Here is a 27,538-nt window from a genome sequence, read left to right as displayed (position 1 = left end):
AGGGGAAGTAGAAAGCACATTAGTTACCTGCAGATGGTGCAGGGCCAGAGAGCTACAGCAGCTGTAAGGATGGCGAGAAATTTAAATTCATCCAGGGAGCAGCAACGTGCAGGAATTTACAAAGCTAACAAAAATTTAAAATTCACCAATACCAATTTACTAAACCACCTTGGAAACGTGATCCAAGCCAAAGACATGTTGCTTGTCAAATTAGCTGAGTGAGGTGTTAATGATGTTTTCTTTCGCTCCTGCAGTAAGCAAGAGCTGTTTATCTTGATATCCCACCCAGTTAACTGTTTGTTATGGTATCCTGATCTTTAACCACTTCCCCTGCATCTCCCTAGAACTGTTTGCAGTTTCCCTACTGTGGTTTTGGCGATGAAGGACAAACAACTGGACTGTTTCTTGGTTTAGTTGCAAGGAAAAACTTAGCAGTGTGTGGGAAAAACTAACATCTCCTTTTTAATGATACATTTTTTTCCCCCCACAATTCTTTAATTTTAATAGAATTCTGTCTGCAGTTTACACCGTCTGTCCCAAATTCAGAGTCCTTGGATATAAAATTGTGTTGTTTCGTCATCTTCTCCTCTACCAATCCACTTTCCAGTTTGGGATGCCAGCAGGTCCCCAGAGCAGAACTGCCCCGAGATTTCTTTTTTTTCTTTAGGTTGTTTTACTCCTACTTTGGGAATTCAGTCGACCTGGCTGCTTTTCTGGCTTATCAGCAGGTCCACAAAGGTCTCCGTGTGTTAAACAGGTGCCCTGAAACAATTCCAAGCTGCAGGAGCAGCCTCGGGGAAGGGGTTTTTGATGCACTTTGTGTGGCACGCTGTGTGAGGGAGGCAGGATTGCGGAATGACAGGGTGCTCTGGGATGGAAGGGACCTTAGATCTCCTCTCGATCCACTCCCTTTTCAGGGGCAGGGACACCTTCCACTCTTCTGGGGCTGTCATGGTAGTTTGGGTTTAATTAGGGCTGTATCAGTAATTCTGTGTTTCCCTGGAGGCAGCTGGATAATGAGCTCCCCGCAGCACGTTATCCTAAATTAAGATGAGACGACTGGGGGAGGAGGGAAGATACGGAAGAACACTTGTTTTGCAGAAACCTTACTGTGTTTGTCTTTTTTTAGTGGATTTGTCAGCACCTGCGTGATAAATTTAAGCCTCCTGGTGATGGGCTTGCTCTGCTCACCTTTTGTGGGCCTCCTAGAGATGGTCCACAGGTCTCAGTGACACAGAAAGCAGGGCAGTGAAGTTTATTGTGAGAAAGTGGGCAATAGTCAATTGCTTTGCATAAAGACTGAATTAAAGGCTAAACTAAAGATTAACTGTCAGTGTTGGACTCCAGCACCTGCAAGGATGGGCACATTCTCTGTGTCCCTGTAGCAGTGTGAGGTTTTTTTTTTTTATAATTATAATTGCTTTTGGAGTGTCTACTGTGTGTCTGGCATGACTTTGGTTGTGCAGTGGTACCAGGCTTTCAGAATAAATCTATTGCTATTCACTTTAACCTGTTTTGAGATTATGCATATTTTATTCTTTTTGTGCAGTGAAAACTGTAATTTGTTTGTCCTGATTAAACATATTTTCCTATACCTGATCTCAGTTGAATATATTAAGGCAAAAGACAAAAATGATGTGCTCTCCTTGCTATTTCCTTCACAGTGAAAGATTGTGATGCTTCTTATCTGTGCTACTGTGCCTCTCTATCTCTGTGAATTCTTTATCCAAATAGCGTGGTGGTGGCTTGCAAGTGATGAAAAACAGTTTCCTTTACACGAATGTCCATCTTTGTTACTGCTGTCAGACAGCAAGCGTGATATTCAGGGGATGCACTCCAATCTGTGGGCTACTGATAGTGTAATCTAATTTCCAAAAATAAATTAAAAGCATCTTTTCATCTGTAGCCATCAGATGTACGTCAGCTAAAGACAACAACGCTTTAGAGACAGCATATGCGAATTTGGTGGCTAATTGGAAATTAAACCTTTGGGTTTCCCACATTTTCTGATAGACTGACCTTGCTGAAGGAGGTCAGGATGGTATCATGTGTTGCGGCAGAGACTTCCACAGATAAAAGGTCTGAGTGGAGGGCCTGTTACTTGTTTCAAACATTGCCTTTGGAAGGTTTGTGAGCAGTTTCTACCAGGCCTTTTTCAGTCCAAATTTATGCATGGTATTAGTGAAACTTGCATTTAAAAAAAGAGTTAACAAACAACAGGTATTTTTTTAATCAATGTATTTTATGTAATTTTCCATGCCCTCCCAAGTAAAATGGGGAAAAAAATAAATCAAACTGCGTTTCTGATTTTAATAGATGAGGTGCCACAACACAGAGTGAACCCTTCCCTGGCATGTACCACTTACATTGATGTATTTTTTAAGATGTTACAGCTGTGCATTCAAGTTGAAAAGATGGGTAATACTTCTATTCATAGGGAAATGCTGCAAAATTTATGTCAGTCTTTTTGATAATCACAGGATGCGAGAGAAGATGCCTTCTCCTTCTGTGTAACCCTCACCAGCTCGGTGTTTCTGCAGCAATTTCTAACCAAATCCAAGTACTTTCAATGCCTTTTTCCTGAAAGATCTGCTTCTGCTGCAGCTTCAGCTGGTCAAAGTCACAATTGTCTCTTCCACCCCACTCTGCTTTCTCAAAACCTCTTCTCTCAAGTATTTTTCTGTCAAGTCAGGCGAGTGCTGTTGTCTCTGGATGTGTAGGGGCTCAAAAAACGCTCTGGGGCTTCTGTAGGTTCTCACAGCTGCAGGAGTGTGTACCTTGAGGGGGCTCAGATTCTCCATCCTCTGGCCACTCCAGATCACCAAAGAACAGGCCCTTAATTCCTGATTTGCCTTTTTTAAGGTAACACATGTGACCCTCTTCAAACAGCCTCAAAATCCTTCTTCCACTGCCTCAAACTGTCGTGTTGGATGTTAATGTGTCCTCACCCAGCTCTGCGTGGTTATAGCTCAGCTGGCACAGGTTTGTATGTATGGCTGAGCTATTCTTCCTTTAACACGACAAAAACAACAGTTTTCTGTTGTTTCTCCCAGACCAGGCAAAACAAATCTGTTCAGATCTCTTGTATATCCTGTACAACATCCCCACTGCTGAAGAAACACAGTGGGTCATTACAGATCCTTTAATCTCACTGAGCTAACCAAATCCAAGCACTTTCAGCGACTTTTTCCTGAAAGATCTGCTTCTGCTGGTGAGGCTGCCTGTTTAATCGAAGGACTCCTTTTATGAGTAAGAGCTTGCTGTCTGAACCCTGGAGGTGACAACTTGCTGGCTAGATTTTACATATTAGCTGCATAAATCCCAGAATCCCAGGGTATCTGGGGCTGGAAGGGACCTCTGGAGCTCACCCAGCCCAGTGCCCAACCCCAGGCAGGGTCCCCTGGAGCAGTGGCACAGGAACGTGTCCAGCTGGCCTTGGGATGTCTCCAGAGAGGGACACTCCAGGCCCTCCCTCTCGTGGTGTTTTATTTTATGCCCACTGCTCCCCATCCTGTCCCTGGCAGCACGGAACAGAGCCTGGCACCATCCTCTGGCACCCTCGGAGGTGTTTGTATGGATTGATGGGATCCCCTCTCAGTGTTCCCTTCTCCGGCCTGGCCAGGCCCAGCTCCCGCAGTCTCTGCTCATCACAGAGCTGCTCCAGACTCCTCCTCAACATTGTGGCCCTCTGGAAATAATTAGCATGTAGATTATTCCACATATTCCTCCATTCTCTGTGTGACAAATTTGTTGCCTCCCTTTGAACTGGAGGACTGTAAGGTATTTCTTACGCTTATTGAATATGTATTCAAGTTTACTGGAGGAAAGCTTCAGTGAAGTTTCTTGTACAGTTGAAATAACTCATTATTTCCTTGTGTCCCAGTTCAGACTTGGATCTCTGAAGCTGCAGGAAGTCCCAAGCCCAGCAGAGGTGGTCAAGGAACTCATTGGTTACTGCCTGGACAGCCTGGGAAAGCTGCGGGCCAAAACTGAGCATCTGCAGAGAGAAAATGAAAGGCTCTTCAGCAACTGGAGTGATGTGGAGAGGAGGTGAGTTCCCAGGTGGATTCACAGGTGACACCTGAGAAGCTCAGCAGCAGTGGACAGAAATTTTTATGCACTTGAGAGGTGCTTTGAGCTCAGTTACTCACAGCCCATGTAGCTGTGGATCTCCTCCCTTTGGCAAAGATGCAACTGATACTAAAAACTTGCAATTAAAGCTGGCTTTAGCTTCTGAACTAGAAAAAAAAAAAACCTAAACACTTTTCTTATCTGTGGAATTCGCTTGACTTTCTTTAGGAAGTCTTTTCCTTAACATTATTTCCTATAATTCTTGAGACTAGCAGTGTAAATTATTTACATTTTCGAGTGGGGAATAAGTTGCTGTTTCTTGCATCTGTTTCCCTTGTTGAAGCAGCCAGAATTGAAAATTGAGTGCAGCATTATAGGAAGAAGTATTATTTTGCAAGAGATTTTTCTAACTGCTATTGCAGTTGTGATCTGAATTGTAGTGAAATAATCTGTGCTTGTTTCAGTGAGCATAAAACTCTTAGCACAGAGCAGTCAGAGATGTATCTTGCTTTTCTGTAGCTTCACCTGAAAAAAACCACACAATCTAGGAAGATTGATGAAAGAATGCAGCTAATTTGCGTTAATTTACCTTGAAAAAGAGAGCCAGCTTTTGGGAGGAGTTAGTTTTGTTTCCCTCTCATTAAAATGAGTAACAGTTTCTCCTGACAGTCTCCCTGACAAGCAAAGGGCCTCCCTAAGAAGTGTTTTACTGCTTAACAGTGTAGTTGAACAATAGTGTATTGTATAACCCGTGTTCTGTACTGCATTACATGCTGATGTGTAAGAGGCATTAGTGCTTGTATCAATTTCCATGGTGGGGTGGCACTTTTACAGAGTTACCCCAAAGAAAAGGAGGAAAAACAAAAACCAGACCAAACAAACAAAAAAATAAAAATCAGAGTTGCGTGACAGACTTTGCTCTCAGTGCAGGCTGGTGGGTTTCTGTAGCGTGTTTATAGCTGGAGTAGATTAAATGTGGCTTTTTCAGAATAAGCACTGAAGGTTTTATGGTCACCAGTCTTTGGCCATGTCTGTTAAATGTTAAATTTAAAAATCATTTTCATTCAAGAAGTATTGGGCTTTTTGGTTTGGTGTTTTGGTGAGGTTTTTTGTTTGTTGTTTTTTTTTTTTTTTCCAATTTGGTTTGGCTTGGTGTTTTTTTAAATTATTTTTGCCACAGCCCAGTTCTACCCTGCTGCCTTCCTTTGCTGCTTTGGCTCCGAACGCTGTGAGTTGCCCCGAGCTGAACAACGCTGTGCCTGTCTTTGTTCAGGAGGCAGGATTTCAGGATTTACATCCTGCATCACTCACGGTGCTGAGTGGTGAAACATCAAATATGAGCATGTGGTGTGGAGATTTGCGCTCCCGTCTCACCTGCAGCCAGGGCCCGTCAGCTCCACAGCCCCTGCAGGTCCCTCTGCTCACAGCCTCTCTCCTCAGGACTTCTTTAGAATTAAAACAGACCTCTGAGAGGTGCTTTTGTGCCTGTTGGTCGTGGGGTGGAATAATTCAATCATCTCATTTCCATCTCTGGGTTCGAATTTTCTTCACCATCATGGAGGTTTTGGTGAGCAAGTGGCAGCCTGGGGATGAGTGAGTGAGTGTGTGTGTACACCTCAGGGATGGATGAGTTAAAATATCAGAACAGAAAAGCTGTTCTCTTTATTTTGTATAGAAAATTCAAGGCCAATTAGTTCTGGGCAGGCTGGACGGGGTTTGGAGCATCCTGGGATAGTGGAAGGGGTGTGGAAATGGATGGGCTTTAAGGTCCCTCCAACCCAAACCAATCTGTGGTTCTGTAATAATGGAGGTGGTACATTTTAAGTAATAATAACCTGTAGCAAAATAATTGCCTGAACAAAAGAAATCAAATTTCTGGTTTGAGCGTGAGGTACGTATTTTGTTATCGGCCATCTAGAATTTGTGTAGACAAGCCAAATTCAAAATAGCTGCTAATTGATGTGGTGGTCAACTGCAGTGGCAGTGTATTTAAACCACAAGCAGATTATAAAAATGCAAGCTAGGTACTTTGGGCTTGAAACTGAGTCTTCAGCATTAGCTCATCAACATTCCATCCCACTGCCGGTGCTGGGGGAAGGGTGAATCTGAAACGCAAGGGAGCAGTGTTGTGAGATCCAGGAATTATTTTTGAGCACTGGGAACAGGGATGAATACCAGAGATGCTGAATTCTTTCCTTCATAGTGCTGGAGTGTGAAGGATGCCACTAACAATTAAATAAATGCCATTAAGTTGCATAGCTCACGTTCACCTCTGTGGAGCGTGATTGCTCTGTGTTGAGGCAGCACTTGAAATCTTGGTGTTTATTATTAATTCCTCAGTTTATTGTTTGTCATAGTCCCTAAGAGTGGCTACTTTCAGTGGGCTGTGCAGGATTTTGAAGGCTCACAACTTGCAAATACAGCATTAATGTGATACTTTTGTGATATTCAGTGCTTTTAGATGGAGTGTTTTGCCAAATTAATGTCATTTCTATGTCTGGAGAATGTATTTGGATGTGGATAATTTTTGAATAAAGTCAAAAAAAGGTGTTAATGTAAATGAAAACAATCATATAAGATTAACTGATGGGCATACTACTAATTGGTTTTGCCCAGAGGGAAGAGTTAATATTCTAATTCTAATATTCAAGATGCTAATTTTTTGCCGTAGAGACTGAAGAAATTGGCTAGTCTTGCAGTAGGTTTCTCCACTGTACTACTCACAGTCCAGGCAGCATCAGCTTTACTTCACTGGAAGTTTCCATTTACATGGGTTTTCATCAGGGGATGTCTTTGCAGCACTCTAGGGCCTCAGTGGAGTTATCTTAAATGGCACTTTTTTGGCCAAGTCAGCCACATTCCTCAATATTTGAACCAGCCTCAACTGCTCCAACACAAACCAGTGCCTTGGCAAAGTAAAGGCACAGAGCAACCACTTTCCCTGGTTTCTGTGTGAGAGAGAGGATTATTCTACAGGATTTGATACACACAAGATTAGCATATTTTAGACAAAATCCTTTTTTCCCCCCCATTTTTATGTATACAGACATAATTAGTATCAAGCATGTCCAGGCTCTTCTGGGCCCTGCATGAGGGTTGATGATTCTTTGTGAATTGTCTATTTGTTCCCCACTAAACAGTTAACTTCCCTCTTGTAGGTGGAAAGTCTCCTGGTAGTTGATTAGTACCTATGATCTTTCACTTAGGAATTATTGAACTGATCTATATGGTAATGATGTTCTGCTATTTGCATTTAAATTAGATGAATTATTTATCAACTATCAAGCAGATCCCTAAAGCATTGCACAGTAGACTTAATACTTCATGAGATTTTTTTTTTTGCTATTGTCTTGCTTCTTACATCATAGATGGTTTTGATCTATGAACAAAATAATTTGTATTTCTGTAGGAAGTCTGTTGACATCTCTTACCTTATAAATTAATATTTTTAAAGTCTGTTACATGTCTGGGCTTAATAGCAAAATAAGCCTTCTAAACTTTTTTACAGCCTTGCACAGGTTGGTGAAAAAAATGTTTATAAGTCATGACTATTTCCTATATTTAGCAGGATCAGTAGAATTATCAAGTTGTTTATTTGCTTCTTGTGTACACAGCTAATAAAATGTTTGTGGTTCAACCCAAGGACGGAAAGGTTATGAAATATAAGAAGGAAATACAGAATTACGTTTGCCACGAATCACTTGATTTTTTGTGCTCATGCTTGCTTGTATTCCAGGTTTGCTTATGAGGCTTTATACACCCATATTCTTGATTTAACACTTCCATTGTGCTTCCTTTTATTGACATTCCCAATATGCTGATACCCACAGGTGCCTAGTAAAACTTTTAAAAAGCCTGAAGAATATTTTATCTGAAGATATTAGGAACTTCTAAATGCTTTCATTTTTTTTTTTCTCTTCAAATATATTTCACACCAGTGTGTGGTCCAGATTTGAGACCTGTCAAGCTGAATCATATCTATTTATAATCTCATTATGTGCATCCTGCTAAGGTATGGCCACTGTGGGGATTCAGCATTGAAAATAAGGAACACTTGCCTATTTAAATTTTAGTTGTCTCAGATGGAGATGTACCCAAAAAAAACCCCAAAACCCCCCAAAAAAAGCGTGAAGAGAAAGTTTCCCATTTGGGAACTTTTCCCTTTTGGGAGCAGAGTTCATTGCACTTTTCTGTGGAAAAACAACAACAAAAAAGCTGCTTCTGGCCTGTTTCAGACGGGAGGTGCTGGACTGGTGGTGCGTGGTTTGGAGTGCGGATTCCTGGCTGGCCTCATGACAGAATTTGCTTCCAGGAAACAGCAGAATTGGTGTAACAGTTAATTTTGTACTGCAGGCTGGAAAAATGCGTGGAAGCTAAAGAGGAGCTGGAGGCAGACCTTTACAGCAGGTTTATTTTGGTGCTGAATGAAAAGAAGGCAAAGATAAGAAACTTGCAGAAGTTGCTGAGTGAAGCTAAAGAGTCTGCAGTGGATGCCAAGTGTGCAAGGTATTCAATGTCTCTAGGTTTCCTGGTGTGGTACCTGCTGCATGTTTGAGTTCAGTTTCCATTTCCTTGGCCCTGATGGTGAGTGACAGTTCTTCCTGGCTGAGGGCTGGGTTATCCAAACCAATCCTGAAAGTCGTGGAAGGGGAGGATTCTTTCTGGCATCCCTCCGAGCAGCAGCATATTGCTGTGGGTGCTGTAGTCAAGAAGTGAGTGTCTGATGGGTCTGTCCTGTTTTCTCCTGGGCTGCAGCTGATTTCCCAATCAGAATATGTCCCTGCTGTTTCCATAGGTGGTAATTTTGTACTCATTCTCCCTGAATTATTTAATTCCTTTGGGAAAAAAAAAAATCTAATATTTTTCCCATTATTTTAATGTTTTTAGGGATAGTATTGCTACTACTCAGATGGTAATAAAGAGAGAAAACAACTATGATGCCAGCACTGATGAGGAAAGTGAAAATCCAGCACGGGCCTCGTTGCCATCAGGTAAGACAGAAGGCATTGTCTTTGTGTGATATCACAGGCAGGCTTCATGTGAATAAAACCTAAGGAAGGCAAAATACTACCTGACAGATTGCTCTGTGACAGGCCAGCCAGCAAGCCTTAAAAATACCTCTCCTGAAGCAGAGTACAATACTGGCATTTTCAAATTAGAGAGAGGAGGTTTAAAAGCAAGTTGCATGAGTGAAGGCACTGTCATTTCTTGCAAAGTGACAAATTACACACTTTGCAGAACTAATGACAGTCTAACAGTATCTGAACCATCAACAATTCCACTTTAAATTCTAGGAATCATGATGTGTGTGCCATGATTGATAAAGTGTAGAAGGTAGCTCCTGACAGTTTCAATAGTATTTAAAAAGGGGAAAGAGAGGAGGTTTAACGGCTATAAAAAGAGTTGTGTGCATAAACGGAATGAAAATGTATTTATAGCAGAATCCACTTTAATTTGTCAGAGAATTTTTGGCCTTGTGAAGATGCTCATGAAACTTAATCTGACACGTTTCCAGGACTAGAGCCTTGTAAAGTGTGTGGGATGCAGTGATGGCCCATTATAAAGTACAAGATATTTAACTTTGAATCAGAATTTTGGCATGTTTGTGGTAAACTAGCGGGAATACACAGGGCAAATGCTATCAAAGTTTCAAAACTGCATTGATAGCTGTAATATGGTTATATATATATGTATAGATATATACACATGTGTGTATAAAAACATATACATAAACCTCCCTTCAGGTCTGCAAAGTTTGCTATGGGTTCTCTCACTGGAGCTTTTTATTTCCACTGCAGGGAAAGGTAATCCAGACACCACTGTGTTCCTGTAGAACAGCAATTCTCTGTGCACATTGGGAACCAGAAGTGTTCAAGACCCTGTTGCCAGTGGCAAGCAGCTTTGTCACTCATGTGGGGCTGTTTGCTGAGGAATTTCTGGCTTTCTATGAAGTGGGCAGAGCTCCAGACAAGGAGGAAATTGTGATCACAGAAAGAAATCATTTAATGCTGCACTGTGCTCTCCAGAAATCTTTGCTTTCAGGTGGTAATTGGTCAGTTCAGATAACATGATGAGAAATACTTTATTTTGTGAAATGGCAAGGAAAAGTGGAAGGTGTGGAATCTTCTTCTAAGTAGCTCAGTGAGAGTTTTGAGACTGAGATACGTATTTAAAAATGAGAACTCCACCACTGCCCTGCTCAGGCAATCATGTGGGACTGGACTGATCAGTGTTGCAGGAAAATACACCAAAAGGTGTAAGCACAAAATGTGCTTTGTTTTGCCTTTGAGGGATGTAGTCCTCAGGGTTTTGGTCCTGACTGGAGAGTTCAGCTGCAAAATTTGCAGATAGCATGAAGACTATAAACTATAAAGACATAAGACTATAAATGCTTTGGGTAACACACCTGAGCTTTTCAAGGCCCTCACAATGAGTATCCCTTAGGCCAGTTCGTGCTCTTCCTATGTGCACAGCTTTCTCTTTCCGTGGAAAATAAGAAAGCACAGCTGGGTGCTGAGTATCTGCAGTCTGGCCTAGAAGTTCCACATTCAAAAAGAGGCAGACCACATATTCATGGAAAAAAATAAGGATTCAGGGATGAGTGGAATGAGGGGATAATGAAGCTCATGGAAGCATCAGGGACTGTAAGACATAAAGGATAATACAGATAATGTTTGGGGGGTTTTTTCCTGTTTATCTTAGTTTTCCTATCTCTTTGTCCATCATTGTACTTCTTTTCCTTTTGGACTTGGTCATTGCAGGAGTCAATGAGAATTAGAAGACCATTGAGGTCATTTTAGTAGATATTGGTGAAAACCCACAATCAAGAGAGAAGATGGTAATTAAAAAACTTCCTTGAAGGAAAGTGAAGGCAGGTGTGTGTATGCCCACAAAATGCGTTTGTGTATGTGGATGTCCAAATAACTTGCCATTAATTGAAAAAGCAGCCGTGCTCAGCAGGTGATTTGGTTTGTGTTGGGAGGGGAAAACCAGGGGTGGTTCCATCACAACATAATTCTGTTCTAGCAGCTCATGGGGGTGTGACACAGAAGCTGTGAAATGCAGACAGTGGAAAGTTAGCAAAAAATCAGGACTTGCTGAGCTGCAGAGGTTGAAACTCTGTCCGAAGGTTTTTCTTAGCCACCCATAATTCTTCTCAAATTTCTTCTCCCTGAATTTTTGGGGTGCTTCAGGGTATTGCTGTGGATTCAGAAGAAAAACCTGCTGATGTTTATTACAAGAAAATTGAATGACACATTCAGTTACCAGTCCGGTGTTGTTGATCTGATGCAAATATTGTAACAAGACCCAACGAAGAAAAAAATACTGAGAAAATGAATCAGAATGATTAATTTCAATCTTTGTAAAGGGGCAGAATCTGTAGCCTAAAAATTTACCTAAAATGTCTTCTTTTTTTGGCGTTTCCAGTACTATTTGTGGGTATGATTTATGGTTTGCTTTTTGACTGCAGTTTCTGCTTCATAGCTCAAAGCAAGGATCAACTGAAACATGGTAGTTTTTGTCTTGCCTACACACTGATGTAGTTAATGCTTTATTTTGTAAAGGAACAAATTAAAATTTAATTAGTAAGTATTTTAAAGTGCTCATAAAAACAGCTGATGAGACTTATGCCCCTTAGAAATAGTGCAACATCTATAAATAATAATAAAATTATAAATAATACTGTATGTGATTGTATACAAGAGCTTTGCCCATCATGCCATGAACACAGAGGGAATTTATTTGAAGTATTGTTTAGGGGTGTGAATGTGAGGCTGAGAAAGGCACAGAACTGCAGCTCTCACTGGAGTTTGATAAGTTCTGAAGCAGCAGCTACAGATGACCTGTCAGGTCCTTGAAATGCCTGTGAGCTCCTGCTTGAGAGAGGAAGGAAGAGGTGAAGGAAATGCTCCTCCTGTTCTTCACAGATGGTGTGTCAGGAAATGTATCTTGAGAGCAGGGTCGTTTTTGGTTTGTCTTGTTGAGGTTTTGCTCCAGGGTTGGGGAGATTCTGTGCGTCCCCAAACCCAGGTGTAGTTGTTGTTTTCTCTGGTGCTTCAACAAAGTTCCCCCACCTGGAGCAGACTTCGAAATATCACTGAAGGTGTGGAGTGGGATAAGGCTGTGGTTCTCTTCATATGCTGGTGCCACCTGGACATGATTGTTCTTTAAGGGGAAAAAAAACCCCCTACAAACCCCAGAAATTGCCAGTGTGTGTTTCTCTTGGACTGGATGACTCAGCATGATGCCACCACACTGATGCAAGATGTTTTCTGTCATTTTAGGATGCAGAAGCACTTACTCTGCTTAAGGACAGCCCAGCTGTTACTGATTCCTCTTTCTTCCCCTCTGTGCTGAATTTTACTGGTTTTGTTTACTCCAGCTGCTCAGCCCTTCCTCCTAGGGATCCTGAAATGACAAAATCAGACTGATAAAACATCACTTGGTATCAGGGTTGGCAGTCATGGCTTTGTCCTGCAAATCAGACCCTTTTATTCACTGAGAAATGCTTCAGTGGTCCACGTGTCAGGAGGCTTTTAAAACACGAGTAAGGATGGGATAAATGTTCCCCCTCTCTGCTGCCTTCCCAGGAGCCTGAAAGGTAGATAGAAGGTAATAGTTTACTGTTCGCAGTGCTTGGAAAGAGAACATTATTCCTCCTCCCAGGTATATGACAAAACTGCAGGGAAATATTTAATTATTGCAATCTGTTGTAGATATGAAGGATAACACAGCAGGTGGGATGTAAGCAATGGAAGAAATTATTATGAGATTTATTATTGTTATTTTCAGTTACAAATGCTATTATATGTGTCTGCCTCTGGACAAAACAAGGCTGCTGTGCACCGATTTACAGTCAGCTTGCATCCTCTCTATTTTATTTTCTCTTGTCCCTAAATTCTTTAGTTGTATTTCACATCATAATTGGTAGAAATTACCTCTCCTTAGGGTAAGGAGGGACCTCATGATCTGCCCTGTTGGATCACATAAAATTTTATTATCTGCGTTTCTTGCTGAGTGTGTGGAAATATTCCATATTTCCCCAGACATTCAGAGCCCACGCTTCTCTGCATGTTTGATGACAGGGACAGGTTCAGAATTGGGTGTAATAAACTCTCTGCAGAGCCCACGGTAAGAGCAAGCACCTTGCCATCTCCCACTGCCTCACGATGCAAGTGTTCTCACCCCCTCCATTCAAGCTCCTGCCTTGGGGATTTCTTGTTGTGCCCTCAGGACTCCCTGGCCCTTTAAATTTAATTAGCTCTCCTGTGTAGTCCAATCCACTGATGGCTTGGTGCTGCTGGTTAATAAGCTTTGATCAAAGTTAATAATAATAAAAAAAGCCTGTTGTAACAGCACCCGGCTGTGCTGCGCAGTTAAAGTTCCATCTGTGAAGGCTTCTCTTTAAAAGTCTGTTTTTAAGGAGTTTTAGTACTTAGCCATTTTAATTTACCTCAGGCTTAAATTATTTCTCTTTTTGTCAAGCTGTAATTGAAAATGCTTTATCTCAAGGAATAATCCCATTTTCCTTTCCCTTAAAGCTGTAGATACCTTTTTTTTTTTCTTCCGCCCTGAAACTTGATACTGATTTTTTTTTTCCCCCCACAAACCTGATGGCTTTATGCCTCTGAAGTACTTGTGGTTGCCAAACTGGTTTCCCTCTGTGTTATACCAGGTGCCATGGTCAAAATACATTTACAGTATCAAGTGTCAAGATGTTCCAAGCCCCTTCAAAAACCTGTTGTCAGTGTTGCACTCAGAGGGATTTGCAGTGTATTACTTAGACATTTTTCCATGAAAATTATCAAAATTGCTTGTATCTCTGCATACACCTTCTTACTGTTCCTGCTTCAGCATCTAAAGTGATGCAGCTGAGTGTGGTTTCCCCTAAATGAGTCATTATTCAGTGAAATTATATAAGTGACAGATTTATGCTTTGCTAAGATTGTAGAAACTTTGGTGATTGATCAAAAAATTAGAGCAGCTGATGATCACACTGCAGGTTAGGTGCCACAACATTGATTAATATAAAATTTAAAAATGTTTGTCATTGTATTATCCACATACTGCTAAGTGTTACACATGAAAGAACTTTGTTTCCTTGGTGAGTTGTAAAATCTTCTCCAGTGCAATTTAATTCCTGCATAAATCATCAAATTAACTGTCTTTATTATATTTATTATATTAAATTGTAAGACCCTTATTTTAGAATCATTTTCAGGCCAAGCTGGTGATTCCAAGCTTGATGCACGCCCATGAATACTGTGTGGGTTTTTTTCTCCTCAACTGAAAAACCAGTTCAGAAATGTGCACTTTGAACAGAGGAGGAATTATTTCATTTTTGGGCGGTGGAGGGGTGTTAATATATTTATGAAAAGGAGAATAAATAACATAAATTTCCAGTTCTTAAGTAAATCAAAGTCCATTAATGAAGCAGCACCTTCATAAACATTATCTCCTTCCATGAATAAACAGGTTTCCCAGCCCTATTTTGACACCTGTTTGTAGAGAATTTTACTCCCCAGTTGTGAAACTGCAACATCAGTGGTGCTGGCTCTGTGCCACCAGAGCCCTGCTCTGCCTCATCCTCCTCAATACACATCTTACCAGGTGAGCAGGAAACTCCTGCCAGCCATCAGCTACCTGCCAGGGGCGATCCCCGTTCCAGCTTTTGTTTCTCCTTTAATCTGCAGTCCCTGCATTTGTTTAGCACTCAGGGTAATGTTCCTTTTGGGATCTGGTGCAATTAAAGGACCTGGCAGGGGTTATTTTTCTTACACCAAAACATTCTTCAGTACTTGTATTACGGACCATAGGAATCACTGAGTTCAGTGCACACTGAAATGCAGGCCTTGCCAAGGAAACCTCTGTCACACAGTTTCATTTTGAGCTTTATCCTCCCACCTTCTCAGGCTGCTCCAAGCCCTGTCCAGCCTGGCCTCGGACACTCCCAGGGATCCAGGGGCAGCCCCAGCTGCTCTGGACACCCTGTGCTGATGCCTTAGGTTTTAACTTTTATGTTTTTCCAATCCTGTGCTTCCCAGTGTGTGACTCTGCAGTTCCTTGTGGCCTGTTCACTTCTGCTCTCTGTGCCAGGCAGACACAACAAAGCCTCTCTGGGCCTGCTCTCCAGGGACACCCAGACCCTCCTGGACCCAAAGTGTGTAAACCAACATCTTAAGAGGGAGGTGAGCTTGGGGGAACTCCATCATTAACTGAAGCTTTAATTGGAGAATTCACCCTGCTATGCAAATGAACCAAACCTATAAAAGTGTGAAGAACATGTGACCTGGGGTCCACCTTGGGGTCCATCTGGGCAGTGGCCTCTGGCTCCCCAGGGGTACCTTTGAAGGCCTTTCAAACAAATCCCTGCCTTATTCCCTTACTCCTGTCCAGTCTCTGTTTCTAGGTGGCCTCTCAAGGCATCAGTGCCAGGGCCTCCCCACCCTCACAGGGAACAATTCCTTCCCAAAATCCCATCTAACCCTGCCTTCTGCCAGGTTTAATTCAGAGAGGAAGCGCGAGCATAAAAAATATTTACGTATATTTCATGATATACTGAAAACAAGATAATTCACATGCAAATAACACAGTGCCTTTGCATTCCTTTCCCTCTGGAAAATTGTATCTGTACTTTAGACTATGTGACGCTTGGTTTAGTACTGTTGGATTTTGGAGAAGGATCCTTTCAAGAAGGAGAAGTGTTGGTTCTCGAGGATAAAAGGTTCCTAGAAGAGTGGCGATCCTGAACATTGGGATAAAAGCCCTTTTTGTCAGCTAGGGAGTGGGCTGCCTATCAGTGCCAGCCAACAAACCCTGGATCCTGCAGGTGCTGGCAGACCAAGGAGCAGCACATTCGAGCAGAGTTTGCTGAAACCTGAGGCTGCTCCACGTTCTGTAACAGCTCTCCGGATGCCGAGTTGAATATTTTGTAGGCTGCTCTCCCCAACTCCCTGTCACCCGTGTGTTTTGTGCAGTCTGGTGGGCAGTCAGGCAGGGGGCAGTTCCCACACACCAGTTTATCTTTGATTTGGGGTTTGGCTCTCCCTGGGAAGGGCATTTGCTCCGGCCACCTGTGCGACACTCGCTGCCGTAATTACCTGAATGACTTCCCAGCTGCATCGCGGTGTCTCATCCCAGCAAGCAGCCTATCTTGATTAAAAGCTGGGTCTCTCAGGATTGCACTGAGCCCTGTGGTTGCTCCCTTGCTTTATTACTTCTCCAGGTTAAAGCACGCATCCTCGCTTTTAACTGGGAGTTTTCTCAGCCAGGCTGCACCCCGTGAGTCTGGTGAGTCTTTGCTGGATTTGAGAGTTGGTTTCCCTGTTTGGCTTTGCTTCCTGTAGCCCTTTTTTATAAGCCCAGTGAAAACATGATGGAAAGCAGATTTTACACCTAAGGAAATGTCAAAATCGTCACACTGTCTAAAACAGTTTTTCTATTCCTGTTTTATTTTAATCCTTTGAAGCACCTTTGCTTAAGAAGGAAATCTCTTTGCTCCATCTAAAAGTCATGAATGTAATACTCCCACAAACTTTTTTTTTTTACTTATTCCCTCCTCTGCTTCTCTACTGTCCTGCTTATTTTACTGGATGTTTTTGTATTTATGCCCATCTCAGGTAAAAGGTACTGTCCTGAAGTCACCTTCCTATGTGTCCTTTAGCTTTTATTCTTAAAGTGGCATGCAGATCAATCTAAAAGACACTGAGGGTGAGGTGATAAATTGTACTAGAACAATTTGCTTTACTCAATGGAAACCCTAAATGATAGCACTAAACTGATACAAAAATTCCACATAAATCATTTGGGATATTGCCAGACTTCCTGGAAAGCAGGTTTTTTTGTCAGTCATTACATTGGAAAACTGAGAAGTTCCTTTTCACCTTCAGGATGAAAGGCTCTTCTCAAGGACCCTTTTCCTCAACATCCATAATGCTGCACACGTCACTTCAACGAGTTTCATGCAGAATGTTAGAAATCTGTGAAACCTGGAAGGGGAAAAATGGCTTTAAAATAATCCAAAGAAATTTGGCAAATGACATCTGTAGTTATTACTCCAGATTTCGTTGTGCATTTTGCTGTTTTCTGATTGGTTTTGAAGGTTAACCTGGTTGGTTTATGGACAGCAGGCCAGGTGACCTCATACAGGAGCTCTCAGTTACACACCTCCTGTTCAGGGAGGTCAAACACAAAGTTACACACTCTAAAGGACAGCTTTCCCATATGTGATCTGATAGAGAGGGTATGTTTTCAAAACTGGAGCTGTCAGCAGCATCTTATTAATTTTGGTTTTTTTTTCCTTACTGTATAAATTAAAAGTAATAAAGGATGTAATGCCAAAGCGAAAGTATTGAAAACTGTTGAGTTTTGCTTTTTTAATTGGGTGGAGAGAGAACCCAACATACATGAAGCAGAGAGTGTGTATTTCCTCATACATACAAATACCTCATTTATTTACATTTTTTTCATATCTGATTAATTTTACTCTGTTAGGACACACAAAACATGACACCTGCTAACCCTGCAGAGAGAATAAAATTCACGAAGGTCAGAGCTTTACATTTATATTTAGGAAAACCGGCGCAAAACCCACTCTGGGCATCCTGAGTAGGACCCTCCTCTCTTAGAAACTAAAGATCTAACTTTTGTTTTAAAAAGGCAGATTTAAATAAAGATATACTCACAGATGGATTAATCTTCCTGCAGTTTTCATCTGCATTTCACAAGCCTTTACCTAGTGACAGCTTTGCTCCTGTTCCTGTGAGTTAATAGGTGTGATTGTGATCACCTGGGACCAATCACACTGAAATCATTGGGCCCTCTTTAACACTCTTCCCAAATTTAAACTCTGTAATTCACTTTTCCTGAGAAGGTATCCCTGTAGTCAAGCTGCAAACCTTTTCTTCCCTTGTAGCTTATAAAAATGTCAGTAATAACTCCTTTGTAGCTCATTACCCATTCTCTCAGTGTATACAAAGGCACAATATCACTCTTCATGCAAACAGAAATTTGGATGCTCTGTGAGCAGCTCAGAACATATTGTTCTAGAAATTTGGATATCTAAATATAAGTTAAAATTAGTGACCATCTTTAATTGTCTTTTTTTTTATAGAATGTGGGGTAAAATACAGACCTTGTTGTGTAGATATCAGTTGTGTCCAATTTCAGCATAATTAAACTTTTAAAAAGATATATTAGTGTTCATTTCTATGTACCAATATTTCTGAATATATTAAGAATATAATAAAAATTAAAATTTTTCATTTATTCCATTATAGTTTTTCTTAGCAAGTAACTGCCTCAATCCCTTGAAAGCCACAATCAAAATAAATTAGTCTTCAGCATTGATGTCCATGGCAGAAAACCAGTTTACTATGCCTATTTCAAATGACTCCCACTTCACCTCCAGGGAATTCCTTTGTTCAGTTTGAGAGGAGAGTTTGTTTGTTTGTTCGAATAAAAATATTAAACTTCCTCAGCACAGAAGTGAATAGGCAGCTCTTTGGTAACTGTGGTGATAGCAAAAAATCTCAGCTTTCAAGAGTGACCAATGATTTAATGGGTTAATCCAACAGTAGCTTGGAAAGAAAGTGATGTAGCCGGTTCAGGCAAGACCAAAAGTCTTAATTTTTGTCTCTGTAATGAACCTGTTTGTTTCATTTGGAGAAATAAACTCAACTTGTGAGAGAACCCCTTGGAGCAGGGCTTTGTGTCAGCCGACAGTGAATCTTCCAGGTGTGCTCACCTGGCTGCAATATTGTTCCTGGTTATACAGCTCCCAGACTTCCCTCTGCTGATCCTGCAACTGTCTCCAATTCCCTACAGGAAAAGCAGGGTTTATTTGGGATTAGCCATACTGGGAGCTGTTGTCTCACTGAGGAAGAAAACAGCTCTTTAATCTATAGCCAGGTGTTGGATTCTCACAGGGATACTCATTACCTGGGTTCCTGGGAGAGGAGGGTCAGGTCAGGAGTATCTGATTGCCAGCAATTTCCTTTAAGACCTTTCCTGGTTAACCTGTCTGTCATCCCCCAGGGGTTCTTTCAGGGGGTGGTGTTGGCGTTCTGGCACTCTACAGTGCGTTATTTGAATTTTGTCCCACCATCTCCACGTGGTGTGAATGCACCTCATCTGCTGAAGGCTTCAAAGTCATTTAAAAAAAATCTGGGAAGTTTTAAATATAAAAATAAAGCTGTTGTGTACTCCCTGCTTGATTGTTTACTTCACTACACCTCAACAAATATTAACTTCTCTAGTTAGGCATGAAATTTGCTGTGCTTTAGGAACAGTATCATTAACTAAATGGCTCACTGGTAGCTCGTTGCTCCTGCTGGCAGCATCAAAACATTTTGGCTGCAATCTTTGAATTCTAGCAAGACTTGGAGAATTTTGATGAAGTAGAAATGTTCTTTTTTGTGGGTTTTGTTGGGTTTTGGGTTTTGTTTTGTTCAAGAGGTGAAGAGAAGAAAGCAAAGAACAGTCACTTCCATGGAGCTGCCCTGTGGCCCAGGGAACAGGGAAGGAATATGTGATAAGATTTGGGACACATCTCTGGGAAGTGAGGCACTGGCTTCTTGCATCATTGATCAGTTTGTCAGGGAGGGGGATGAGAATGAAGCAGGTACCAAAATGTGATTCTTTGTGTTGGAAACAGCCTTACCTGACAGAGCCCCTCACACCTATGTGGGGTGCAGGAAGAGCAGCACGGCCAACCTTGGGGAAATCTCCTGGAAATGCTGATTTTCCAAAGCAATTGCATGTTGTGAACCCCTGAATTTCCATTGTTAGCTAAGTCACTTTGTCCTTGGTGGCCAGTGACTCCTGTTTTCCATACGTGGAAGACTCATAGTGTTTTTTGTTGGGATTTGCAGGAGCACCCCCCTTGGTGTGGGGCGGGAAAAAAATACAGGATGTGCAATATGGCAAGGATATTTGGTAGTAACTAATATTCTTGGCCAGTCTGTAAAAGTCCCACAAAATCCGTGAGACAGGGTTGTGTGTAGATCACACAGCAGCCTGGTTTGGGTTGGAAGGGACCTTGAGGATCACCCAGTGCCACCCCTGCCATGGGCAGGGACACCTCCCACTGTCCCAGGTGGTTTCAAACCCTGTCCAGCCTGGCCTTGGACACTGCCAGGGATCCAGGGGCAGCCCCAGCTGCTCTGGGCACCCTGTGCCAGGGCCTGCCCACCCTGCCAGTGCCCATGGATTTCACCTGGCTGCTTTTCTTGGTGTGTAATTGTGTCACAGCACACAGCAAGCAGTTCATTTTTCGTTTAGTCCTCGTGCTTAACAGAGCTGATAAACAAGGGCTTTCCTTTGACCAGAATCGACTCCTCTGCATTTGCTGAGAGACACCACTGACCCTGACTGCTTGCCATCAGCTTCCATCCGTGTCCAGAGGTGAATCCTCACCCACACATCATCCCAGCACTGCTGTCAGTTCAGTTCAGTTAGCACTAAGAGCACTGGGTTCATTCCCTGTCCTTCACAACGACTGTGCCTTGCTCAGCCCTGGCTTTACCCAGGACTGTTTGCAGCCTGCCTGAAGGCAGAGTTCCCCGACTCCCTCACTTGACACCAAGAGATCTGAGTCACAGTTCCCAGCGCTGTGTTTCAAACCACGTCGCAAGGTGTGCTGAGTAAACCTCCCCACAGAACACCGTTTGTGTGGCTGCTGCCTGCAAAACGAGCCTTTATGCAGCAGATTCAAAACATGTTGATGCTCCAGTGGAAGCTGCTTGTAAATTGCGCCTGATTTGATTTCAGTTCTGTTGAGCAAAAAGGTCCATTCCAATATCATCACCTGCCTTGATTCTTAAAGGAAACAAAAATTTCTGGATTGATGTGAAATGCAGGTGGACTTTTAGATTAAATCAATTTTCAATCATTCCACTATACTGTCATCCATTTTTCATATGATGTGCCCTATTTTTATTTCACCTTGCTGTTTTTTCTGTCTCTTACATGTTTAAAACTATTTCATTAACCAGTGAAATTTAGGAACATGATCTGCCAAGTTTCTGTAATTCCTGAGGACATTCACAAATCACTAACCAAGCACAAAATGCCATCAAGATACAGAAGAAATTTAAATACACCTCCTCTCTGTGTGCCCAGGAGGGATAAGCTCCTATTGTGCACTTAGCTTAACTTCTCATCAAAGTAGAGAATAGACAACTATTTTCTTTCTGGAACTTCTAGGTTAAACTTCCCGGAAATGATTGAGTCTTACAGCTTGTAGGAAAATGTAAAAAGTGCTTCTGCCCATCAAGGACTTGATAAAGATTTTGGCACTTGTGACATGAATGCATTTGTCTTTTCCCTGTGATCAGAAATGGAGGCAGGCTGTGAATGATGGAAATGTGATCTTCGATTTCCCACTTCCCTCTGCCTAATCTGATTTTTTCTTGAGAGAGAGAGAGAGAAATGAAAGGTGTTGCACAGCCAGCCATCACACTGAGCAGCTGACCTCAATTACTGCAGGCTGATGACATTCACCACATCACACCAGGGGTAAAATCAGATCTCTGCCATGAGTCCTAACGTCTCGGGAGCCTCCCCTGTGAAGCGGGGCAGGGATTAGAAGATTCCCAGCAGAGGATTTTGGAGGGCTGTGAGTGCTTTCAAGCTATCCTTAAGATATTTGAATCATGAGATTGATGCCAGTCATTTTCACAAAGCATCAGCAAGGTCAAAACTGACTGGCCTTTGGTTTGTGTGCCTGTGTGAGTGAAGTATGTCACTTTCTAGGCTGTTGAGCTGCTTCCTGATGCTTTATTCTTTACTCGGCTGCAACACTTGGCTCAGGAGCTGCCAAATGAAAAAATCTACTATGAGCATCAGAAAGCTGTGTCAATGTCTGAGAACCTGCTGGCTAGCTTTGTAGTGTTGTTAAATTTTGATAATCTGAGAAAATAATATACTGAAAATCACATTATGCTGGAAACAGGCATCAGTCCCACTGCTCCTGAGAGAAGGAGGGTCTTGTCCACCTCACAGAAACATGGAATTACAGATTCATAGAACCACTAAGATTAGAAAAGACCTCAAAGATCATTGAGTCAGAGGGCTAACCCAGCACTGCCACGTCCCTGAACACCACATCCACACTTTCATTGAACACTTTCAAGGACAGTGATTCCACCACTGCCCTGGGAAGCCCGTTCCAGTACTTGACAACCCTTTTTGTGAAGAAATTATTCCTAGTACCCAAACTAATCCTCCCCTGGTGCAACGTGAGGCCATTTCCTCTTGTCCTGTCTCTTGTGAGGTGGCAGCACAGCCCCCATGCTGGGACTTTGGGGACACAGTCACTGAGTGTTGGTGAGCCAAGGAGGGGTGATTGTTTATTTAGGATAACTGAGGATGGAAGACATACAGCTACCCCATTGTAGGCACTTTTATGTGCACTGGAGGTGTTTTATGTGCAGGGAAAGGCCAGCTGTGCCACTGAGGTGTCATTGACACTGGAGAGCTGCACTGAGCATCCAGGTAAGCCAGCACTTTCAGGAGATGTTTATATTTTATGGCTGAAAGACATTAAATGCTTTCCTAAAGCCCCATCCCCAGTAATGATGTGTCTGTAGCCTACTGAGGAGTATTTTCACTGGATGAACAATGTAAAATAAGTCACTGGTGAATTCCCCTTGGGCAGGAGAGTGTCTGTCAGCTGGAGGGAAAGGAATGGGCGCAGGAGATGAGCCCTAGTGGGGCAGTGGGATAATCCACAGTTCCTGTCTTCTGGTGGGAGACAAGGTATTAAATTTGAGGTACAGGTTAGGGATTTTGCAGCTCTAAGGTGGGAACCGTGTGTGTTTCACTCTCTGCTGCTCCATGCTTCTGCAGCAGTGAGAAGTACAAGTAAAGGACAGAACAAATTGCATTTTCGTTTAGGTTGTTTTTTTTTTTTTCCAAAATGGGACTTCAGGAAGAAGTGGCACTGCATTTTGGTGAGATTAAGCTATTTCCCACTTCATTCTCCTCACTGTGGCTTGATAAAATTACTGCGGGAGAGAGCTGACATTACATTTATTAACAGCAGCCAGTGGCTCAGTCAGTTGTGACTCTTATCCCGGCAGCAGCAAATTCACCCTGCTCTGTGCTGTGTGTCCTTTGTCTGGGGTAGGAAACTACAAGGGAAAACAGCCCCCAAACCCTTCCTGCCAGCAACCTGTTGTCTCAGAGCTGAGCTTCTCCAGTGGCCCAGGCTGCTGCTGTCCCCATTCAGGACAACACTGACATTTTCAATTCGCGGCTGCTTCTCAGAACAAATCATCCCCTTGTTGCTCATGGGCCCGAGGAACTTTAAAATCCCCGTCTGGCAGACAGGAGGTGGCTTTATTTTCCTTAGATATCCTTGGATAACTAGGTCAACACAGTTCTTGTTATCAGCTGCAATAGTTGTTATGAGTGAAAACAATGCTAGAGGAAGTGACAGGTAATTTTGTGGTGAGGGTTCCTGAGGGTAATGCTGAAGGCACAGAGCATTTTCCTTTTCTAAAACCACCAAAACAAGAGGCTCTGATGTGTGACCGTGCAGGCTAGCAGCAGTCCAGGGGCCAGCAAGCTGCGTGGACTGGGAGCCCATCACAGCACCTGGGAACGTCCCCCCAAAACAGCCCTGACCATGCAGCACCCTTCAGCTTTTCCAAGGCTGGGGAAGATTTATTGTATCAAACAGAATTTCATATCCCAGGATAGGTTTGGTGTGTTAGCAGTTTAAAAATGGATGTTTTAGTCGTGGTGATGCTTTTTTTCCTGGTAGTTCAGGGGAAAGAAAACAGCAATGGACTTTAATCTCTTTTATGTAATTTAACCAAAAAGAACAAAGCTGCTATGTGCAGGTTTTGCAAGAGAGGGAATGGTCAAGAAGGATTCTAGGTGTTTCTCAGGTAATGATATTACTCAGCTGCCTTTTCAGGAAATACAATTTGAAGTGACTGCGTTCATGCCCGGCATGCAATTAGCCTTTTGCTTTGTTTTGTGCATTTCACCAGCAAGCTCTATCCCAGAATAATACTCTGAATTCTCAATTGGTGTAATTCATTATGGTTCCATTAACTTCCAGAGAGGCTGCTCTGGTTTATTCTGGCCCCGTCCCTGGCCAAAGTGTTCAGTTCTGAATATGTAATAAAAGTGTTACTCATCTGAGCAGCCGCTATTCACATCAGCACTTTGTGCCCAGTCCTGGAGGGTTTAATGTGGGTTTTGTTGGTCAACAAAGAGGGTGTTGTGTGCATGGGCAAAGATTAGATGTATCTTTCTCTGCTTTTGAACTCTGTTCTGACGTTTTTCACTCTTCTGCACAGTGTTGTCCTCCACGAGGAGTCAGACCAGACTGGCCTTCCTGGGAGGCAGGGTGCCAAAATAACACCCAGTACCAGCAACCATGGGGCTAAGGGCAGCACTGTGGAGCCTTCCCAGCTCCCACTGGAGCACACAAGAAAGGAAAATATTTTTTTAAATGTCAGATTCGGAACTCTGTGTGATTTCTTCTTTTTTTTTTTTTTTTAAATTATTTTTTAAGTTAGGTATGCCAATATAATAATGATTAATCCATTCCAATAAAGGAAAATTGCAGGTTCTCAAACGTCTTCTTAGACAAGAATGATGATGGTTAGAAACAATAGTAGTTAAAGGCAAAAAGTGTAGCTTTAAATAATATCAGCACTGTTTTTTTCTAAGGATCAAGCTGTCAAATACAGCACTACTTAGGGTAGCTGGAGTACTTCTAAGATGGAACCTTTAATTTGAGAAAATGTCATACCAAGATTCTCTGGTTTACATTTATTTTTTTTTCCTGGAAAGAGTCAAAAAGACCCCATATGATACAATATTTTCTGCTTATAGAACCTTGTTATGGCTTTCTGTCATCCCACACATCACCTGCTTAACCTAGTGACTTTATTCTGCTTTTACAGCGAGTGAGCTTAATTCTTCAAGTCTTTGTAGCCTGAAACACCTTTTTTTCTCTTGGTTCTCTAGAAAAAGTCATAAAATCATTCATACTTTCCAACATCTTTACCAAATTTCTCTGGAAATAACCCACTGACATTCTTTCTTTGACGACATCATGCTTTTATAGTATTTCATCACTGGAGCTTAGTCTGTGGTTTATATCACAGTGATCATCCCTTGGTATTTTTCCTGAAGCAAGGTGCTAGAGGAAAAAGTCCTTTCAGTCTAAACCAGTCAGTTGTGTTGTGGTGGGAAAAGGAGTGTGTGTTTACACACCCTTTATATTTAAATCCCATTTTCTCTAAGCTTTATTTAGTTAAAGGGAGATTGTATTACTTTTTGTAATCAAACCTTACCATTACAGTGACTGTTGTTTTGGAGAAATGTCAGGAAGTGTTTAAAATTTCCACAGGGCCTTAATAATTTAAATGAATTTTTAATGGTGAAGGGGCATGAGAATTGCCCAGTGTAATGAAATTACAAAAATACATTAAATATAGAAAAGCATTTTCTTCTTGCATATAGATATTTTGAGCTTGCACGAAATATTAAGCAACCATAAATTATCCCTATATATAGATATCCTTTTTTATTTTTAGAATCACTGCACACTGATGGAGGGGTAGAGGAATTGCATCAAGCTTTGCCAGTCCCAGGCTGTGTTTCACCCTTCAGTAATCCCTCAGGCAGCTGATACTCTGAATATCAGCAAAACTCAGTTGTCAGACTCTTTACCAGAAGAAAATACCATGTTTTCCAGGCTTGGATATTTGGGGTTTGTGTTTCCAGGTGGCTTTAGGGGTTTGAATGATCAAACCCCCATCACTGCCATTTTAATGAAGGTTTTTCCTGGTGCCTGCTGGCCCTGGTGGCTCACAGGGACGTTGGCTGGGGGAGGATCCGTGGAACATGAGCACAGCTCAGGGCGGGATCCTGTTTTTTCTCACTGAGGGCTGCAGCTTTGCCATATGGAAAGACTATCCCAGAGTTAGTGGATCCCAGGGGAGCAGGGCCAGTCCTGTGTAAGGAGTCTGGCTGTGGCTCTCGGTGTCACACCATGCAGTTGCCTCACCCAGCCTCCTGGCTCTGCATCCCTGCTGTCTGATCGACTCGGGGCCTGGCTGTTTGCCGTGGGCTCCTGCCATTCTTCTCCACCACTGCCCTCTAAAACAATCCCTGAGTGTGTCCCAGCTTGTCCGTATCCATGTGCACCAGGGGTGTTTTCGTGGTGTGGGTTACATCTCTTGAAGCTGAGCTCCTTGCTGACTGTGCCCTGTCAGTGCTGGACTTGGCTCATGTTCACAGCCCAGCCAGACCTGGAGAACCCTTCAGATGCCCAAGGACCTGGAGAAGAAAAACAGCCCATGTGAGAGTGTAAACACAGGTCTGGGGTCCTGCCACAATTTTTACAATCCATTCACAATGAATAATAAATGGTGACTAAAAATCGTGCTGTGTATGTGTCCATGTGAGTGTTTAGGAACATCCAAGTAGAAGTTGTTACAGATTAAACCAACTTCTTGATTCTGATTGAGACCTGCTGATTGATAATTTTTTGTTCATCGTATATCAACGTCTTGCACATGACCAGGTTTCACGTTCATTGTTCAGTAAGTGTTGTAATAAATATTAATGTGTTGCTGCTCTCAGAGTACTTACTGAGATCTTTAAAATTCTTTAAATACACCCTCAGAGCCTCTTAGGGCAACCAGAATTACCTGTAGCATTTTCCAGAGCAGAATTATCCCGTGATGTTGATTGAGATTGTGCCAGTGCATCTGCCAGAGAAACATTAATGTCATGTCTGACTGAGGCACCTTCCATGTTCATCATTTCTGAATCCATTACAGAGACCTTAATGGCAGCTGTATATAAAGACATGCCATAATGACATCTTAAATACTGTCTTTAAATTCACAGCATGAAAAGCCTTTTAGGAATACTGTATTTAGGTGAAAAAGAAAAAAAAAAAAAAAAAAAAAAGGAGATAGCTGACAGCAATTTGTAGATAATACTACTCATGGTATGTCTTTTATTTAGTGGAGGTTTTTTATTGATTTCAGGAGAAGTAAATGGGTCCAGAAAGCTAATAGTGTGAATAGAACTTTGTTCCTAGTGTATGACATGTGAGACTTCAGTTCAGCTTGTTCATTTCACAGCAAATACAGGAAAATGGATGACAGCGTTTGGAACTGTATCAGCTGGTTATACAAAATTAAAAAATATACAGTAAAAATAAAAGATCTAAAGCTTGTTAAATTAGGGGAAAAAACAAGATCTATACATGCAAAAAGCACAATATAAATATTCCAACAATCCCTTCTGCAGGAAAGGTCATTTGAAAGGGCACGAGCTTCTCATGGAAAACTCTTTGAGAAAGAAGGGGTTTGAAATAATTCTGTCAAGGACCTTGTGTGGTCACTTTATGGGCAAAGATCTGCTTTCACCAGTCACCACAGTCTCCTCAGTTTGTCTCAAAGTTTGCTTAAGGCAGGGAGAGGAAAGG

At 42.1% G+C, this 27,538-nt stretch overlaps 1 protein-coding gene across 6 annotated transcripts in view; it reads left to right on the top strand.

Moving 5' to 3' along the window:
* XRCC4 (X-ray repair cross complementing 4) overlaps positions 1-27,538 on the top strand; it is an 88,985-nt gene that overhangs the window by 52,364 nt on the left and 9,083 nt on the right. For 5 of the 6 annotated variants that reach the window (XM_017738684.1, XM_017738683.1, XM_017738681.1 and 2 more), the window contains 3 exons: positions 3,884-4,050; positions 8,425-8,577; positions 8,959-9,062. In XM_017738684.1, the coding sequence (XP_017594173.1) occupies positions 3,884-4,050; positions 8,425-8,577; positions 8,959-9,062 (424 nt within the window). Of the gene's footprint in view, positions 1-3,883; positions 4,051-8,424; positions 8,578-8,958; positions 9,063-9,869; positions 15,490-27,538 lie in introns of those variants that run through there. The other variant, XM_017738686.1, reaches the window with a different exon arrangement.

This window comes from Corvus brachyrhynchos, unplaced genomic scaffold (genome assembly GCF_000691975.1).
Source record: "Corvus brachyrhynchos isolate BGI_N302 unplaced genomic scaffold, ASM69197v1 scaffold376, whole genome shotgun sequence".
NCBI lineage: Eukaryota > Metazoa > Chordata > Aves > Passeriformes > Corvidae > Corvus > Corvus brachyrhynchos.
Note: the sequence above shows the minus strand (reverse complement) of the source record. Positions and strands in the feature narration are given on the sequence as shown.